General features: G+C 42.3%; 1 protein-coding gene across 3 annotated transcripts in view; it reads left to right on the plus strand.

The window, feature by feature from the left end:
* Positions 1-19722, plus strand: part of CCDC178 (coiled-coil domain containing 178) — a 705487-nt gene that overhangs the window by 595386 nt on the left and 90379 nt on the right. For all 3 annotated transcript variants that reach the window (XM_075316358.1, XM_075316359.1, XM_075316357.1), the window contains exon 19: positions 7335-7469. In XM_075316358.1, coding sequence (XP_075172473.1) covers positions 7335-7469 — 135 coding nt within the window. The remainder of the gene's footprint in view (positions 1-7334; positions 7470-19722) is intronic.

A 19722-nucleotide genomic window follows, 5' to 3' on the forward strand; every position in this document is an offset into this window, starting at 1 on the left:
GTTGCATCGGTCCCTCAGTGCCCTCTTGTGCCTTGTGCCCGGAACTTCTAACTGGCCGGAAGTTAGAAGTTAAGTCACAAGCGCTCAATGTAATTCTATAAAAGCCAGAGCGAGGCTCTCATAGAGTTGTATTGAATGAAACACTCATCAGATGAAGTCAGGTGAGTATACTACAAGGGGCAGGGGACTTACATTGAAAGCACCATTCCAGTAGTGATATAAAAAAAATGCAGAAGTGGTGTACTCAGAAAATGACCTATTTATTAAATTAAGATTGTTTTATTGCAATATATATATATATATATATATATATATATACATGTACATATATATATATATATATATATATATACAGTTAGGTCCAGAAATATTTGGACAGTGACACAATTTTCGCGAGTTGGGCTCTGCATGCCACCACATTGGATTTGAAATGAAACCTCTACAACAGAATTCAAGTGCAGATTGTAACGTTTAATTTGAAGGTTTGAAAAAAAATATCTGATAGAAATTGTAGGAATTGTACACATTTCTTTACAAACATTCCACATTTTAGGAGGTTAAAAGTAATTGGACAAATAAACCAAACCCAAAAAAAAATTTTTAGTTTCAATATTTTGTTGCGAATCCTTTGGAGGCAATCACTGCCTTAAGTCTGGAACCCATGGACATCACCAAACGCTGGGTTTCCTCCTTCTTAATGCTTTGCCAGGCCTTTACAGCCGCAGCCTTCAGGTCTTGCTTGTTTGTGGGTCTTTCCGTCTTAAGTCTGGATTTGAGCAAGTGAAATGCATGCTCAATTGGGTTAAGATCTGGTGATTGACTTGGCCATTGCAGAATGTTCCACTTTTTTGCACTCATGAACTCCTGGGTAGCTTTGGCTGTATGCTTGGGGTCATTGTCCATCTGTACTATGAAGCGCCGTCCGATCAACTTTGCGGCATTTGGCTGAATCTGGGCTGAAAGTATATCCCGGTACACTTCAGAATTCATCCGGCTACTCTTGTCTGCTGTTATGTCATCAATAAACACAAGTGACCCAGTGCCATTGAAAGCCATGCATGCCCATGCCATCACGTTGCCTCCACCATGTTTTACAGAGGATGTGGTGTGCCTTGGATCATGTGCCGTTCCCTTTCTTCTCCAAACTTTTTTCTTCCGATCATTCTGGTACAGGTTGATCTTGGTCTCATCTGTCCATAGAATACTTTTCCAGAACTGAGCTGGCTTCATGAGGTGTTTTTCAGCAAATTTAACTCTGGCCTGTCTATTTTTGGAATTGATGAATGGTTTGCATCTAGATGTGAACCCTTTGTATTTACTTTCATGGAGTCTTCTCTTTACTGTTGACTTAGAGACAGATACACCTACTTCACTGAGAGTGTTCTGGACTTCAGTTGATGTTGTGAACGGGTTCTTCTTCACCAAAGAAAGTATGCGGCGATCATCCACCACTGTTGGCATCCGTGAACGCCCAGGCCTTTTTGAGTTCCCAAGCTCACCAGTCAATTGCTTTTTTCTCAGAATGTACCCGACTGTTGATTTTGCTACTCTAAGCATGTCTGCTTGGATGGATTTTTTCTTTTTTTTCAGCCTCAGGATGTTCTGCTTCACCTCAATTGAGAGTTCCTTAGACCGCATGTTGTCTGGTCACAGCAACAGCTTCTAAGTGCAAAACCACACACCTGTAATCAACCCCAGACCTTTTAACTACTTCATTGATTACAGGTTAACGAGGGAGACGCCTTCAGAGTTAATTGCAGCCCTTAGAGTCCCTTGTCCAATTACTTTTGGTCCCTTGAAAAAGAGGAGGCTATGCATTACAGAGATATGATTCCTAAACCCTTTCTCCGATTTGGATGTGAAAACTCTCATATTGCAGCTGGGAGTGTGCACTTTCAGCCCATATTATATATATAATTGTATTTCTGAACATGTTTTTGTAAACAGCTAAAATAACAAAACTTGTGTCACTGTCCAAATATTTCTGGACCTAACTGTATATATATATATATATATATATATATATATATATATATATATATATAAATTTGTAGAATTTTTTTTTCTTCTTTTACAATTTGGTCTATTTTTTTTGCATATCACTGTCTGTATTAAAAAAATAAAACATCTTGCAATATTCACTTTAGCCACTGAGGCTTTTTTAGCTTATAACGTCATGTTTTTTCTGGAAACAAAACATTAGCCACAATGAACAGACTCTGACCCCATCTTTTGAATTGAAAATTCTAATGAGCATGTGCAAAGGTCAGTGTCAAGGGGTGCAGAGTCACCTCTACCTCTGCTGATAAGGAAGGAGCCTGCTGAAAACTCTTCCTGAAAGGACAAGAGATACAGTATATGTCAAAAATACATTCAATGGGCTTTTTTAAACTTACCAATATTTCTTTTTTAAAAGACACATAACACAAATGCCCAATTTCAACAGTATTTAACTTTCTTTACAAGCATGTCAAGAATGAAGTTATAAGAACAGGATATACTGTATATTGGGACAAATCACGAGTGAATTAGACCTTTAGACGACAATCTTTTGGTTTAAATTGTTGAAATAGAAAGGACATTTACACCTACACAATGATTTGTGTTGAAAACCTACTAAAACAGAACAACTTGTATATCAGAGGGCAAAATGAAACACAATACAGCTTGGAAACCCTTGTCCTGCACCTCTAAAACACTATTTTCTATACCAATCCTCATGTTCATAATGATGAACTCCACACAGGCTGTCAGTGCCTACACTTCAAGCTGATAGCTAAGATATGGGCACGACACAACTTTTTAACGACCCACTCTAACCTGTTGCCTGATGATGAGGGTAATTAAGCAAAGTATGGTCAGTCATGGATAGTATGGCCAATCATGGATAATGGGCATGGATAATGGCCAATCATGGATAATGGGCTTTGTAGGAGATAGTGACGTGTAGAAAACATTTGATGTCCATGTGTTTGTTAAAGAGATATTATATATTTTTTAGGTAAAGGGACTGTACACTGTCTAATATATAGACTCATGTTTGACCGGTAATATTCTCAGAATTCTATGGTACACTATTATCATGTATGATATCATACTCCTTCCTTTTTCTCCATGGAACCCAAATGTAAAGAAGTATGCAGGTATATACAGAGGCATGGACCTATGTATGTAACAGCCTTAAAAGGGTATAGTTTTAATTTTCTAGGTCATTATTATATTGAGAAACAAAGTTTCTCTCAAATACCTTATGTTGGCAATAGTGCCTGTGAGAGGCGCTATTGAAGTCCGCTGTTCCCCATGCCTGACCCCCGGGCTTTGTTACGTCAAGTTCCTGTTACACCGCGGCCGGCCGCAGTGTCCATGAGTGATGGGCTGTAGGCGGTGTTTCACTGCTCGTAACAGCCCATCTGCTCCCTCCTCCCTTACAGCAGAGCGCTGCAAGCAGGAGACACTCTGGGCTGTGACGAGCGGTGAAACACCGCCCACAGCCCCATGACTCAGGAAGACTAGGGCCAGCCGCAATGATGAGACGTGATCAGGAACTTGACGTGACGTCACCGGATCACCAAGGTCATGGAGCCCGGGGGTCAGGCATGGGGAACAGCAGTCTGCAATAGCGCCTGTCACAGTCACTATTGCCAACATAAGGTATTTGAGAGAAACTTTGTTTTTCAATATAATATCGATCTAGAAAATGAAAAATATGGGTGAACCACCCCTTTAATTTATAACAGATCCGTCACCACTGGGACATATCTAAACAGATACTGATGGACCCCACTAAATTGACTTCGTTTTTTTTATCACAAGAAAAGTGCTGGAGAATTTGTTATTCTTTCTATGAAAAATACTCGTTGTTCAACACATGCATAATAAGCCACTTACCGATAAGCCCTAAGGTAAATACTATCTGATGTGCAAAATATAGAATCATTATATAACATTATGTAACACTAGGTTATAATTTATTATCTATGTTTGTTTATAATGCACAAGATTTTGGTTATAGTATTGAGCATTTTGGCACAGAAAATTATTTCTCCCCCATTACATTGTTCCATTTTTCTTTTTTTGCAATTTAATCACTGTAGATTGAGCTTTTTATAATAAATGGAAGCTTCATTTAAATTCTTAATATTTCTGTAGCCAGAGGAATTAGTTGAAGTTCTTAGGCTGCATGGAGAATCCTTACAGGGAACCTGTCACATAAAAAACACTATAGGCCCTGTGCGCACACTGCATTTTTTTGCCGCGCAGTTGCCGTGGCTTTTATTGCAGAAAAGGTGCTCTAACCGCACACCCCCCTTACCATCCCACACTGACAGACTCCTCTAATACAGAGTGACTTTCTGTCACTGCAGGGTGCACAGTTACAGCCTCTGCTTTCATTACACAGAGCGGTGATGGAACCCGCACCATCACCACCCCTATGACTGAAACCTGAACGCTGCCGGGAAGATTAAATTAATTTCCTCCTGGCAGCGAAGTTCGAACTTCAGGCATCGGGCAGGTTCTAAACCTGCAGATTTACCCCATATCTGCATCTGCAGTTAATAGCGTTTTTTTATGTGACATGTTCCTTTTAACAGGGCCCCCACCTATCATGTGCTTTAAATTAAATATACGTATTTTTTTTCTTTTATTATAGAGGAGTCTTTGAGCCCCTTCAGGCAGTAGTAGGGCCTTTGGTATGGATTCTTCCATTATGCTCAATATAACTGTGCTCCTGGCTCTAGTCTCTTTGCTTTTAAAGGGAACTTGACAGCTGATTTATGGTGCATGAACCTCAGGCCACATGAATTAGAGGCTGATCCCATTATTGCATATTTTAAAATGCCACCTGCGAACAATGCGATTTGGATGACTAATCCAAGGCCAGATCCTGGGGGCATCTCTTCACCCCACTCCCTTTGGCTCACTGGACTTTTTTCTATGTATATATGGGGAGACCGTCAGTCAACAGGAAAGGCGCAGGAAGAAGCCACCAGCGACCTGGTTTTTGGAAAGTCATTTAAAATGCACAGTCCCCAGCTTTTTAAAGTATAGTATATTGGAAACGCTGCAGTAAAACATTCTTGGCTGAAATAAAAGAGTAGCATTAATCAGCTATCAGGTTCCTTTTAATTGTTGTTGCTTTTTATTTTAGTTTTAAAAATTACATACATTGATGAACTGTTTTCTTGAGGCATTAGTAAGATAATATTGAAAGGGAGACCATTAACAGCTCACTAATCCAAGGCAATAGAGGTGCGGTGCACCTATATCCTGGGCCGGTTACCATGAGATGTATAGCTGGACAAAGATAATAAAATCGTGACATGATTAAAGCCCGCTTTACACTCTACAATATATCTTTTACGATGTGACGGCGGGGTCACGTCGTAAGTGACGCACATCCGGCATCGTAAGGTACATTGTAGTGTGTGACAGGTACGTGCGATTGCGATTGAACGTTTAAACGTTCACTGCATACACGTCGTTGAATCCTGACGAATTGCATGTCGGGTTGTTCAATGTTCCCGAGGCAGCACACATCGCAGTGTGTGACACCCCGGGAACATTGAACAGATCTTACCTGCCTCCCATGGCTCCAGCCGGCAATGCGGAAGGAAAGAGGTGGGCGGGATGTTTACGTCCTGCTCATCTCCGCCCCTCCGCTTCTATTGGCCGGCTGCCGCATGATGTCGATGTGACGCCGAACGTCCCTCCCAATCCAGGAAGTGGACGTCCGCTGCCCACATCGAGGTCGTATGGACGGGTAAGTACGTGTGACGAGGGATTACTTGTTTGTGCGGCACATTCAACAAATTGAACGTGCCACAGATACGATGGGGGCGTTGCAAATCGCATACGATATCGTCTGCGAAATTGCAATGTGTAAAGCAGGCTTTAGAGCATGTCTCCCTTTGCTAGAAATGCGTAGATGGAGTTTTTTTTGTCTACACATGTTTTATGCAATTGTTTTAATGGACAACATTAAAGCTATGTTTTAAAATTGAAACAACTACTTGCGGCTGCTGGATTTTTTTGTCTTTGTCCATTAGTAAGATAATGACCGTTTTATTGAGAATCAAACTTACAACGCGTTTTGGCTCCAATGACTAAGCGTTCATCAAGTATTTACATCTAGAATCCAAGATTCTTCTTTTACAGAGGATCTCCTCAAGCATCTAGTCCATCTGATAAACTATTTACATTCAGATTGGGGATCAAGATGAACAATTTTGCCTGTTTGTCTATAATGAATGAAGCTCATTGATTTTGCACCGTATCTTGTCACGCCCGCGGTGGCGTTGTACCCACTTTTTGCACTAGATTACAAAATGACACCTCACTTTATGCTTGATATATATTTTTGCTCTCTGCATTCTGCACTTAGTGCCCTTTATCCTGCAGCATTGTGCCTTGATGCAAATTCACTCATTTTTTTATTTCAGTTGTGATAGTATTTAATTATTACAAACTAAATGATGACAAAATTGCTAAAATAAATTGTGCTTTTTTTGTCATCTGGATGTGGATACGTATATGTTTTCATCTTTTCGGCAGTATTTGCAATAACAGTTTCTTCTATTCGAGGCATTGTATGCTCTGTGATTCTCAGGATGTGATACATTTTACATGATACCTTGCGTCACTTTTCAAAATCGACTTTCCCTCTAGTTCAGGTGCGTGTTGACATGTCACATGTTCGGAGCGAGGCAGATTAATAGGGGGTTCGGTGTGGAATTTTCTATCCTGTTATTGTTCTCCCTCAGCGTTTGATGGCTGAGTTAATTCTCTTTAGTTTTGCCATGCTCTGAGGAACACATTGCCAGGCTATGATAAGCTGTACAAGGAAAAGAAGGAAAAACATGATGTCCATCAAAGTCCTAACCTTGCATTTTAAATGTTTTGCTGACCTGACGCGCTTCTCTGAGGGCCTCGGAGGATTCCTTCTCTCAAATAAAAGCCCAAACACAAAGGTTCAATATGTCCTAAAGCTATCGGTTTTGAGTTAAACTGGGTGAAGTAGAAATATTTTACTCATCAGCTTTGCAGTCACAGAGTTTGCTTCAGCTAGAACAAAACTGCTGAGGCATTTAGAGAAAATTAACCCCCCATCCTGGCAGCCAGATGTGACTGGTTTCTGATGAATGCACATGAGTGGGCTGAAAAATCAAGAGACTGTGAAATTCCTGTCAGGTCTGTACAGTGCAGAATGGGCTATTGACTGCTTTCTATATTTCCCTCCATCATTCTTCTTGAACACTGCCATTAATTTCCTTTCCTTCTCTGGCTTGTGGTTTTTTTTTTTTCGTTCACCCCCTCCTCTTCTTTTTTTTTTTTAGATCTCGGTGCTGCAGAGCAGGATGCACCGGGCTATGGTGGAGTTCTTCAAACAACGAGGCCTCTATAGCCAGGCGGGGCTGGCGAGGTTCCAGGCAGCCTCTCAGGGGAATGCTCAGAAAATATTAGCCGTGCAGGTAGGTGATTGCAAAGTAGTAGGAAAGATCATTCGGATCTAGATTGAAAAGCAAATGATGGGTAGTGTGATGAAGCATTTACACCAAATCCCATCAGGATTTTATAAATTTTTAACCTCTTTAATAAACTGGAATGGCAGCAGGATGAATTCAATAGCATGCATAGATTTCCTGACACACCTTCAGCTATAGTCCACGTACTTAGCATGCAGTATATATGTGTATACACACTCTGCTAAAGTGTTTTCTGCTAAAAGCGTTATATTGAACAGGTTTTACATTGCTTCTTCAGCAACAGAATAATCTGTGACGTAAGAACATACAACAACCCCCTGAACATGATTCCTGCGTGATGAATTGGTTAGGCTACGTTCACACAAGCATTTTGTTGATCCGAAAGAACTGACAGCACTCAGATCAATGTTATTCAGTAAGGATTTTTAGATATCTTTTTTTTATTTTTTTACACGGACTGATTGCCCCTGTAAAAAAAAACCAAAACAATATGGTCTAGTCTTTCCCATATTTCAGATGAGATGTCCCCATTTACGTTTATGGGTGTGCACAAAAAAATTGCAAAGATAAACTCAGCACTCAAAATGAAGAGACATTTTTTGGGGAGATTTATTTGAAGGCAATCACAGATTTTGACATTTCAGCCTTAAAGGGGTTGTCCACTCCTATTATATTGATCCTATCCTTAGGATAGGTCATCAATGGCTGATCGACCGGAGTCCAACACCCAGCACCACAGCCGATCAGCTGTTCTCAGTCCCGGCGGTGGCAGCAGGCAGCCGGCAGCCAGAAATGCTCAGTTCCGGTGCTGCTCCGTCTTCTGATAGTGGCTGTGGCCTGGTACTGCACACCCACCTCCTATTCTAATCAATAGGAGGTGGATGTGCAATACCCGTGCGCAACTACTATCAGAAGATGGTGCAGCTTTGGAACTGAGCATTTTCCAGCTGTCTGCTGCCTCCTCCGGGACTTAAAACAGCTGATTGGCGGGGATGCGGGGTGTCAGGGATACGTTTATACTTTGATGACCTGTCCTAAGGATAGGCCATCAATGTAAAAGTAGTGGACAACCCCCTTAATCACATGGTCTTCATCAGAAAACTGCCATATAAGAAAAAATAACAAGGTATCAAAAAGAGACATAAACATAAGTATAATCATAAATATAATGCTGCACATGAAAATGAGAGATTAATGATACCAGCGATACACAGTGCACTACATGATGACTAATATAAGAGCCATATAGCCAGATACAACAGATACAAAAAGGAAGCTAACACAGTGTACATGACATAGTATAGAATACAGGCAATATTACAATGAAATAACATCAACACAAAAAAATGGAAATTATTACATGAATAATGTATTCACTGGAATGCAATTGGTGCTATACAAACTCCTAGCAAAATAAGAGAGAAGAGGAGAAATTGACAAACAAAAGGAAATGAGAAAAAACGGAAATATAAAACAGAGGAAAAAAGTGAGAAAATATGGCATAAGATTTATATTATGATGATGTAACATACAGAGAGCAGCATGATTGAGGATAAAAGATAAAGGCTTGTGCCAAAAAATATTTTTTTTACATTGTCATATTTAAAGGGGTTGTATCCTTTACATTTTCTACTCTGGCTGCAGTTTGTTATAAAGCACTAAACCCCGTTGTACTGCAGTCTGTACATTGGCTCCTGGTATCTGGCACTGACTACGCCGCTGACACTACCTTATCCTTGCAGCAGCCAATCAGCGAGAGCTGCAGCTCTGCCAACATAGACAAAGTTCATAGCCGTCCTACTCAGTGATTGACAGCTATCTCTGCATGCATAGTCGTATAGGGAGAACTGTCAATCACTGGGTAAGACCTCCCGCATATCCATACAAATACCAGGGAAGCATTACTGAAACCTTTCCCACACAATTGTAGATTAACCTGATCAGCTTCTCCTCCTGCTCTTTAACATCCTGCTTGTAGATCAGATAATATTCACAACATGACAGGTTACCTTTAATGCGTGGTCAAGTTTTTTAGATAGTTTCACTAGATCTCAACAGTAAACTATTAATATAGTAAGAGTTTATTTGAGCCTTACCATACATTTGTCAAAATAGGTGCATTTATTTTCAAAAGTGTATGCCACGAAAACCCTGCTGCCTCCAAACATTAAGACAATATGCAATTGACTGCCGATTGATAGACAAAGGGATGACTGCTTTTCTACTAGGCCGAATATTAGGGAGATCACAGTGAGAGTATAGTGTATGTATTTCCGATTCCACTGGAATATATATATATATATATATATACACACATACAGTGCCTACAAGTAGTATTCAACCCCCTGCAGATTTAGCATGTTTGTTAAGATGCAAATAAGTTAGAGCCTGCAAACTTCAAACAAGAGCAGGATTTATTAACAGATGCATAAATCTTACAAATCAACAAGTTATGTTGCTCAGTTACATTTTAATAAATTTTCAACATAAAAGTGTGGGTCAATTATTATTCAACCCCTAGGTTTAATATTTTGTGGAATAACCCTTGTTTGCAATTACAGCTAATAATCGTCTTTTATAAGACCTGATCAGGCCGGCACAGGTCTCTGGAGTTATCTTGGCCCACTCCTCCATGCAGATATTCTCCAAGTTATCTAGGTTCTTTGTGTGTCTCATGTGGACTTTAATCTTGAGCTCCTTCCACAAGTTTTCAATTGAGTTAAGGTCAGGAGACTGACTAGGCCACTGCAACACCTTGATTTTTTCCCTCTTGAACCAGGCCTTGGTTTTCTTGGCTGTGTGCTTTGGGTCGTTGTCTTGTTGGAAGATGAAATGACGACCCATCTTAAGATCCTTGATGGAGGAGCGGAGGTTCTTGGCCAAAATCTCCAGGTAGGCCGTGCTATCCATCTTCCCATGGATGCGGACCAGATGGCCAGGCCCCTTGGCTGAGAAACAGCCCCACAGCATGATGCTGCCACCACCATGCTTGACTGTAGGGATGGTATTCTTGGGGTCGTATGCAGTGCCATCCAGTCTCCAAACGTCACGTGTGTGGTTGGCACCAAAGATCTCGATCTTGGTCTCATCAGACCAGAGAACCTTGAACCAGTCTGTCTCAGAGCCCTCCAAGTGATCATGAGCAAACTGTAGACGAGCCTTGACATGACGCTTTGAAAGTAAAGGTACCTTACGGGCTCGTCTGGAACGGAGACCATTGCGGTGGAGTAGGTTACTTATGGTATTGACTGAAACCAATGTCCCCACTGCCATGAGATCTTCCCGGAGCTCCTTCCTTGTTGTCCTTGGGTTAGCCTTGACTCTTTGGACAAGCCTGGCCTCGGCACGGGTGGAAACTTTCAAAGGCTGTCCAGGCCGTGGAAGGCTAACAGTAGTTCCATAAGCCTTCCACTTCCGGATGATGCTCCCAACAATGGAGACAGGTAGGCCCAACTCCTTGGAAAGGGTTTTGTACCTCTTGCCAGCCTTGTGACCCTCCATGATCTTGTCTCTGATGGCCTTGGAATGCTCCTTTGTCTTTCCCATGTTGACCAAGTATGAGTGCTGTTCACAAGTTTGGGGAGGGTCTTAATTAGTCAGAAAAGGCTGGAAAAAGAGATAATTAATCCAAACATGTGAAGCTCATTGTTCTTTGTGCCTAAAATACTTCTTAATACTTTAGGGGAACCAAACAGAATTCTTGTGGTTTGAGGGGTTGAATAATAAATGACCCTCTGAATAAACTTTTCACAATTTAAAAAAAAAATAAAAAAAGAAATAACATTCTTTTTTGCTGCAGTGCATTTCACACTTCCAGGCTGATCTACAGTCCAAATGTCACAATGCCAAGTTAATTCCGAATGTGTAAACCTGCTAAATCTGCAGGGGGTTGAATACTACTTGTATGCAATGATATATATATATATATATATATATATATATATATATATATATATATATATATATATATATATATACAGTATATATACATATATACCTCAATATGGTTGTTACCAAGCTCCACAATAACCCAAGAAAAACTACTAGCTGCCGCCACCAATCACTTCAACAGGCTGACAGGATACCCGTTATACATAGTGTATGGCTTTGTGGATGCGGTTTATAGAGCAATATTAACAACGCTGGTACATTTTGTATATTTAATCCAATGTAACTTCTTGGCATTGAACAAGGATCATAACTTGGCGATTACTTTTATTGACACAAGTTACACCAATATTACTCCCCTCAGGTGTCTCATAATAGGACTGGTCATAAGATAAGACTTCAGTCTTTAGAAAACTATGAGAGCCATAACTTTCAGGATATATTTTCCCTTTGAGATCCCAGGTGGAAGATATCAGGGTCATGTTTCTTATCATGATTTTACCTTTCTATAGAGATGAAACATTGCATGGATAGCATCATCCATTTATCCAATAATAATTTTTGGCTGATGAGCTGATCACACAATTATATAAGAATATGCATGTTCTTCCCCTCAGGATCATGATGCTAAAAATGTATTTCCCAAAAACACAGGATAAATACAAAACCTAATATTCTTCTCTGACCACAAGCCCGAAAAAGTTTAGTTAGTTCCTTTGAAATGCAGCAGAGTTGACTTCAGGGGTGACACATTTTCAAACTCTGGATATACAACCCCCAGACTTAAGGGGGCTTTACACGCAACGACATCGCTAACGAGATGTTGTTGGGGTCACGGAATTCGTGACGCACATCCGACTTCATAAGCGACGTTGTTGCGTGTGAAACGTACGAACGACCGCTAACGATCAAAAATACTCACCTTATCGTTGATCGTTGACATGTTGTTCTAATCCCAAATATCATTGATGGTACTGGATGCAGGTTGTTCGTTGTTCCTGAGGCAGCACACGCTACGTGTGACACCCCAGGAATGATGAACAACACCTTACCTGCGTCCTCCGGCAACAAGGTGGGCATCACTTTCTCTTGGCTGCTCTCTACCCCTCTGCTTCTATTGGACGGCTGCTGTGGGACGTCGCTGTGACACCGCATGAATCGTCCCCTTAGAAAGGAGGCGGTTCGCCGGCCACAGCGACGTCACTAGGCAGGTAAGTCTGTGTGACGGGGACTAACGATATTGTGCGCCACAGGCAGCGATTTGCCCGTGACGCACAAACGACGGGGGCGGGTGCGATCGGCAGCGACATCGCTAGTGATGTCGCTGGGTGTAAAGTGGCCTTTATTTTTTTTTTCAGCAGATAACCAGTGCAATTACCTGTCCACACCAGGGGTCCTAGCTGAACAGGAGCTAGATGTTGTGTTTGCTCTCTTTTTTTCTTCTTCAGGTTTAATTAATCCCATATGTTCAATGTGGGGGTCGAAATGTCCCCTCTCTAGAGACCAAAGAGATGTCTTTATGAATTTTATAATTTCTCTGTGACAGTATATATCAGTCATGGTGAACCTTTCACGGGCCGAGTGCCCAAACTGTAGCCCTAAACCTATTTTTTTCCGAAGTGCCAACCAATCCTATTATGTAAATAATTGATTTTAACCTTAGGGTGCCTTCACACTTTAGCGATGCAGCAGCGATCCGACCAGCGATCTGACCTGGTCAGGATCGCTCCTGCATCGCTACATGGTCGCTGGTGAGCTGTCAAACAGGCAGATCTCACCAGCGACCAGTGACCAGCCCCCAGCCAGCAGCGACGTGCAAGCGACGCTGCGCTTGCACGGAGCCGGCGTCTGGAAGCTGCGGACACTGGTAACTAAGGTAAACACCGGGTATGGTTACCCGATGTTTACATTAGTTACCAGCGCACACTGCTTAGCTTTGCTCTCCTAGCTACAGTACACATCGGGTTAATTAACCCGATGTGTAATGCAGCTACATGTGCAGAGAGCAGGGAGCCGCGCACGCTGTTTAGCGCTGGCTCCTTGCTCTCCTAGCTACAGTACACATCGGGTTAATTAACCCGATGTGTAATGCAGCTACATGTGCAGAGAGCCGGAGCCGGCAGCACAGGCAGCGTGAGATCTGCGGAGGCTGGTAACTAAGGTAAATATCGGGTAACCACCTTGGTTACCTGATGTTTATCTTGGATACAGCTTACTGCAGCTGCCAGACGCCGGCTCCTGCTCCCTGCTCGCTTCATTTGTCGCTCTCTCGCTGTCACACACAGCGATCTGTGTGTCACAGTGGGAGAGCGCCTTTGAAGAAAACGAACCAGGGCTGTGTGTAACGAGCAGCGATCTCACAGCAGGGGCCAGATCGCTGCTCAGTGTCACACACAGCGAGATCGCTAATGAGGTCACTGCTGCGTCACAAAAAGCGTGACTCAGCAGCGATCTCGGCAGCGAGCTCGCTGTGTGTGAAGCACCCCTTACATTTGCAGTCTTCTCTTCTCCTCAGCAGGGGTCATCACACTCATGCATGCTTACCACACATTGAAGCTCAGCCCATGCCCTTTCCAGACACAGCAGTTGGATTGATCTTTCTGGAAAAAATTGCAGCATATTAGACAGAGATTTTAGCATGGAATGCAATCAGATTTCACCCTGTAATCCACATCTACATTTCAAAGTCTGAACATCTTTAAATCCCATAAAGACGTACGAGTTGCTCCCCTCCCCCTTCATTGTGTAGTTCTGTCCCCCTTCCTGGCCACTTTCTGGTAAACATGTCCCCCATCCTAATATATATTTCCCACTTTCTGGTATATTTGTCCCCATCATGGCCCCATCCTGGTAAATGTAGCCCGTTCCTGGTAAATGTACCCCATTCTGGTAAATGTACCCCATCATTGTAAATGTATCCCATCCTGGCATGTTCCCCTATCCTGGTAAATGTCCCCTTTCCTGGTAAACGTACCCCATCCTGATAAATGTCACCCTTCCTGCTAAATATTCCCCATCCTGGCATTTTTCCTCATCCTGGCATGTTCATGTACCCTCATCCTGGTAAATGTATCCCCCCATCTTGGTAAATGTACCCCTTCCTACTAAATGTACCCCATCCTGGCATGTTTCCCTCCATCCTTGCATGTTTCTCTTCATCCTTGCAGCCATGTTTCCCCCCATCCTTGCATGTTTCCCCCATCCTTGCAGTCATGTTACCCCCATCCTTGCAGTCATGTTTCCCCCATCTTTGCAGTCATGTTTCCCCCATCCTTGTATGTTTCCCCCATCCTTGTATGTTTCCCCCATCCTTGTATGTTTCCCCCATCTTTGCATGTTTCCCCCATCTTTGCATGTTTCTCCCATCTTTGCAGCCATGTTTCCCCCATCCTTGCAGCCATGTTTCCCCCATCCTTTCAGCCATGTTTCTCTCCACCTTTGCACGGTTACCCCATCCTTGCAGCCATGTTTGCCCCGTGCTCTGTATGTATGCCTCGTGCTCTGTATGCCGCATGCTCTGTTTGTATGCCCTGTGCTCTGTTTGTATGCCCCGTGCTTTGTTTGTATGCCCCGTGCTCTGTTTGTATGCCCCGTGCTCTGTTTGTATGCCCCGTGCTCTGTTTGTATGCCCCGTGCTCTGTTTGTATGCCCCGTGCTCTGTTTGTATGCCCCATGCTCTTAAACCAAATGCAATATCAGGTAAAGAATTAATTCATTAACCAAGAAATATTTTACCTAAAAAAATCATTTTTATTCACAATTATGCCACAAACAAGGTACATATGTTAAAATAAATTAAAATATGGTGAGAAGGAAAGGTGGGAAACACAAACCCTTGCTCCTCACCCTTCCTACCATACAGGGGTCGGCGTCCTAAGCTTTATTGACGCCCCTGTTCCTCGTCGGCTGAGGTCCTATAATAGCCCTCCACTCACACTAAGAACCGTGTGCCCTAATTCAAAGTGGGTAAAGTGAGACACCCAAGGTAAGGCCCATATAGACAGTGTGTGACATTAATTAAGTCCAGATACTAATTTACTGTCAAACAATGTCATGAATATACTATGGGGGAGTTATTTACTCAGTCGACTGTCAGTCAAAAGTATCAAATCATGAAACTGCTGTTGCATATGTCCAGGATGCACCCTACGCGTTTCGCCCTCTTATCAAAAACATTAGGGCTCATCAGGGGTATAGAACAAAGATCCTTTGACAATTGAATCACAGCATCAACCTAGAACAAAACATAAATATAATAATCAAAAACACTGTTATCACCTTCAGGGTAAATGGTTGTGTCCATAATGCAATATAGGTAAAAAGTAGGGAAAAGACAAGGATAGTACTGACCGGTAATAGGTTGAACCAGAACAATCTTATATCCTGTTAATAACTTGTCCACCAATTTTGCAGACCAGGAAAACGCATCTAACAGTACAAAACATACTTAATATATGAGTGTAGGTACAACTATAAATATACAAATATGCGCACATAAAGGGTGTCTAGTAACTACATCCATCCTGCACAGAACAGGGTAAGAAACTTATGGACAAAAATATATACCTGTAGAAGTAGTCCCGGGTTATGGACTTGCCCCTCAACCAAATATGGGATATCCCGGGATTCATTCACACCCATATAAGAATGTGCAAATCTGTGAGAGATCAAATTAGGACAAACAGATCAAATCCCCTCTCTCTATTTCGAAACTGTGAGTCATCCACATAAATCCATAATTAAGTCCATACACTTAATGAGGACGTTTCAAGAAAGGAAGGACCGCCTCATTCAGCTGTCCCTGTTTATTTCACAGGACATAAGAAATGTACCTATATGTCTATTGAAATAATACCCAAATAGTACCTGATCCGGTTAGGGAAAGAGGTCAGCAATATTAGAAAGTCATCCCGTAGTAAAGGCTCAATCTCCCAAATGATGGTACAAATGTCCTCCAGAGGGACAATCTTCCCTCACAACGATCCAGTTCCCGGTCTAGGCGGCACCTCTACTAATGCCTAAATAAAGAAAGGGGTATAGCCAGTTCAATCCCAATAATGAGAGATCAACACAGGACATACCAGTCACATCCCCTCTGTCTGTTTCAACGGAGTAAGTAACCCAAAAACTCCATACATAAGTCCATACGCCCAATAAGGGCATTTCATAGATAAACAATCCAGCTATATCTGCCTAGTTCACAGAACATCAATAATGTACGTATATTATTTACAGAGACAATACCCAGACAGTACCTGGTGTGGTTTGAAAAAGATGTCAGCACTCTTAGAAATTCATCCCGCAATCAGGGTTCACTCTCCTATATGATGGTACTCAGGAAAGCCCGTATTCCCTTAAAAACATATATGCACACATAAACAAAATAAACAAAAAATACACCCCAACCGGGCTATGGGAACCATAATAGGTGCCACACAAACCTCAGATAACTCCGGGCCCCTATCTAGGCAACACTTCCATTAGTGCCCAGATAGGAAGATATAGGGCCCGACTTAATCCCATTCTACAAATACTACCAATAATACATATCATAGATGACAGTACAAAAAAATTTTGTTTAAGACAAGGCAATTACCTGGAGGAGCAGTGTCACCTGGGCAGCGATGTGTGTCCAGTACGGGTGTGCTAGAGCATGACAGCCTTAATCGGCTTTTAAACCTCATACTGCGCGCCAAAACGACAGCTGATCAGCCGCTCCCGTAACGTCACTTCCGGGTTTTGCGGCACAGAGCAAATACCCCACCAATTCTAAGACTGCAGGGAATGGTTCCGTTTGTCCGGAGGTTCCTAGCACACCGCGCATGTGCAGAAAATCCGCGCATGCGCACACTCTCAAATTTAGAACTTAGATATATGGAGCTTCAGCGTACTCGCACATGATGCACACGCAATACTGTGCTCCCGGCGGTGAGACTTATAGGAGGATCAAAACGTCCGCCGCACTTATCTAATAGACAAGGGCAAAAATAGCCAAAATGAGGATACCATTTATGCCCATAAGAACCCAATAGATCCAACCTAGTCACAACACAAATTATATATATACGATTAAGACGGAACGAGGTCAAAAACGGGGGGTGTCTTCAAAACCACCCCTGAAGGAAGATAACAGTATTCAATTTATAAAACAGCATAAGGCAGTCACAGAAACCACTGGCTACCTGATTGTGTCATATGTATAGGCGACAATAGAAATGCCCGATATCCAAGATCAATAGGTGGACATAACTTCACAAAAGGCCTACTACGGGCCAAATCTATTTAAAGGTATGGTCAAATTCACTTCTATCAAATTAAATAAAGCTAGTGTAGCTTATATGCTCATTCAGGCCATCCGGATACACAGAGCCCAACCAGAAAATCCACCTCGCCTCCCGTTGCAGCAAAATTTTGTCCCAGTCCCCTTTTCTCTCCGGTTCTGGGACAGATTCTATAGATTTAAAATTAACACCCTCATAACTACCATTATGTTCCTCATTCATGTGTCTGGCTATTGGCGTATCCCTTTTATTCCGAATGTCCCCCAAGTGTTCTCCTATTCTAACTCGCAATTGCCGTTTTGTTTTTCCAACATAATTTTTAGGGCAGCTACAAGTAAAGAGCTGTTGCATATGTCCAGGATGCACCCTACGCGTTTCGCCCTCTTATCAAAAACATTAGGGCTCATCAGGGGTATAGAACAAAGATCCTTTGACAATTGAATCACAGCATCAACCTAGAACAAAACATATTCATTCCTTTCCATCTATAACATTTAGGAGGGGCTGCAATATTCGGGACCGATTGGTCAAGAGCCATTATGTCCCTCCTGAAACCAGTGGGGCTAGCTGGCTGACGAAAAGAGAATCTGGCACTTTTAAATGCCATGCCTGTAAATTTTGCAACTACATAGAAACATCAAGAGAGTTTAAGAGTGTGACCACTGGCAGGATTTATAAGAACCGTACGTTTGCGAACTGCCGGACCCAGGGGGTCATATATCTCTTTACTTGTAGCTGCCCTAAAAATTATGTTGGAAAAACAAAACGGCAATTGCGAGTTAGAATAGGAGAACACTTGGGGGACATTCGGAATAAAAGGGATACGCCAATAGCCAGACACATGAATGAGGAACATAATGGTAGTTATGAGGGTGTTAATTTTAAATCTATAGAATCTGTCCCAGAACCGGAGAGAAAAGGGGACTGGGACAAAATTTTGCTGCAACGGGAGGCGAGGTGGATTTTCTGGTTGGGCTCTGTGTATCCGGATGGCCTGAATGAGCATATAAGCTACACTAGCTTTATTTAATTTGATAGAAGTGAATTTGACCATACCTTTAAATAGATTTGGCCCGTAGTAGGCCTTTTGTGAAGTTATGTCCACCTATTGATCTTGGATATCGGGCATTTCTATTGTCGCCTATACATATGACACAATCAGGTAGCCAGTGGTTTCTGTGACTGCCTTATGTTGTTTTATAAATTGAATACTGTTATCTTCCTTCAGGGGTGGTTTTGAAGACACCCCCCATTTTTGACCTCGTTCCGTCTTAATCGTATATATATAATTTGTGTTGTGACTAGGTTGGATCTATTGGGTTCTTATGGGCATAAATGGTATCCTCATTTTGGCTATTTTTGCCCTTGTCTATTAGATAAGTGCGGCGGACGTTTTGATCCTCCTATAAGTCTCACCGCCGGGAGCACAGTATTGCGTGTGCATCATATGCGAGTACGCTGAAGCTCCATATATCTAAGTTCTAAATTAGAGAGTGTGCGCATGCGTGGATTTTCTGCGCATGCGCGGTGTGCTAGGAACCTCCGGACAAACGGAACCATTCCCTGCAGTCTTAGAATTGGTGGGGTATTTGCTCTGTGCCGCAAAACCCGGAAGTGACGTTACGGGAGCGGCTGATCAGCTGTCGTTTTGGCGCGCAGTATGAGGTTTAAAAGCCGATTAAGGCTGTCATGCTCTAGCACACCCGTACTGGACACACATTGCTGCCCAGGTGACACTGCTCCTCCAGGTAATTGCCTTGTCTTAAACAAAATTTTTTTGTACTGTCATCTATGATATGTATTATTGGTAGTATTTGTAGAATGGGATTAAGTCGGGCCCTATATCTTCCTATCTGGGCACTAATGGAAGTGTTGCCTAGATAGGGGCCCGGAGTTATCTGTGGTTTGTGTGGCACCTATTATGGTTCCCATAGCCCGGTTGGGGTGTATTTTTTGTTTATTTTGTTTATGTGTGCATATATGTTTTTAAGGGAATACGGGCTTTCCTGAGTACCATCTTATAGGAGAGTGAACCCTGATTGCGGGATGAATTTCTAAGAGTGCTGACA

Source organism: Anomaloglossus baeobatrachus, chromosome 6 (genome assembly GCF_048569485.1).
Source record: "Anomaloglossus baeobatrachus isolate aAnoBae1 chromosome 6, aAnoBae1.hap1, whole genome shotgun sequence".
NCBI lineage: Eukaryota > Metazoa > Chordata > Amphibia > Anura > Aromobatidae > Anomaloglossus > Anomaloglossus baeobatrachus.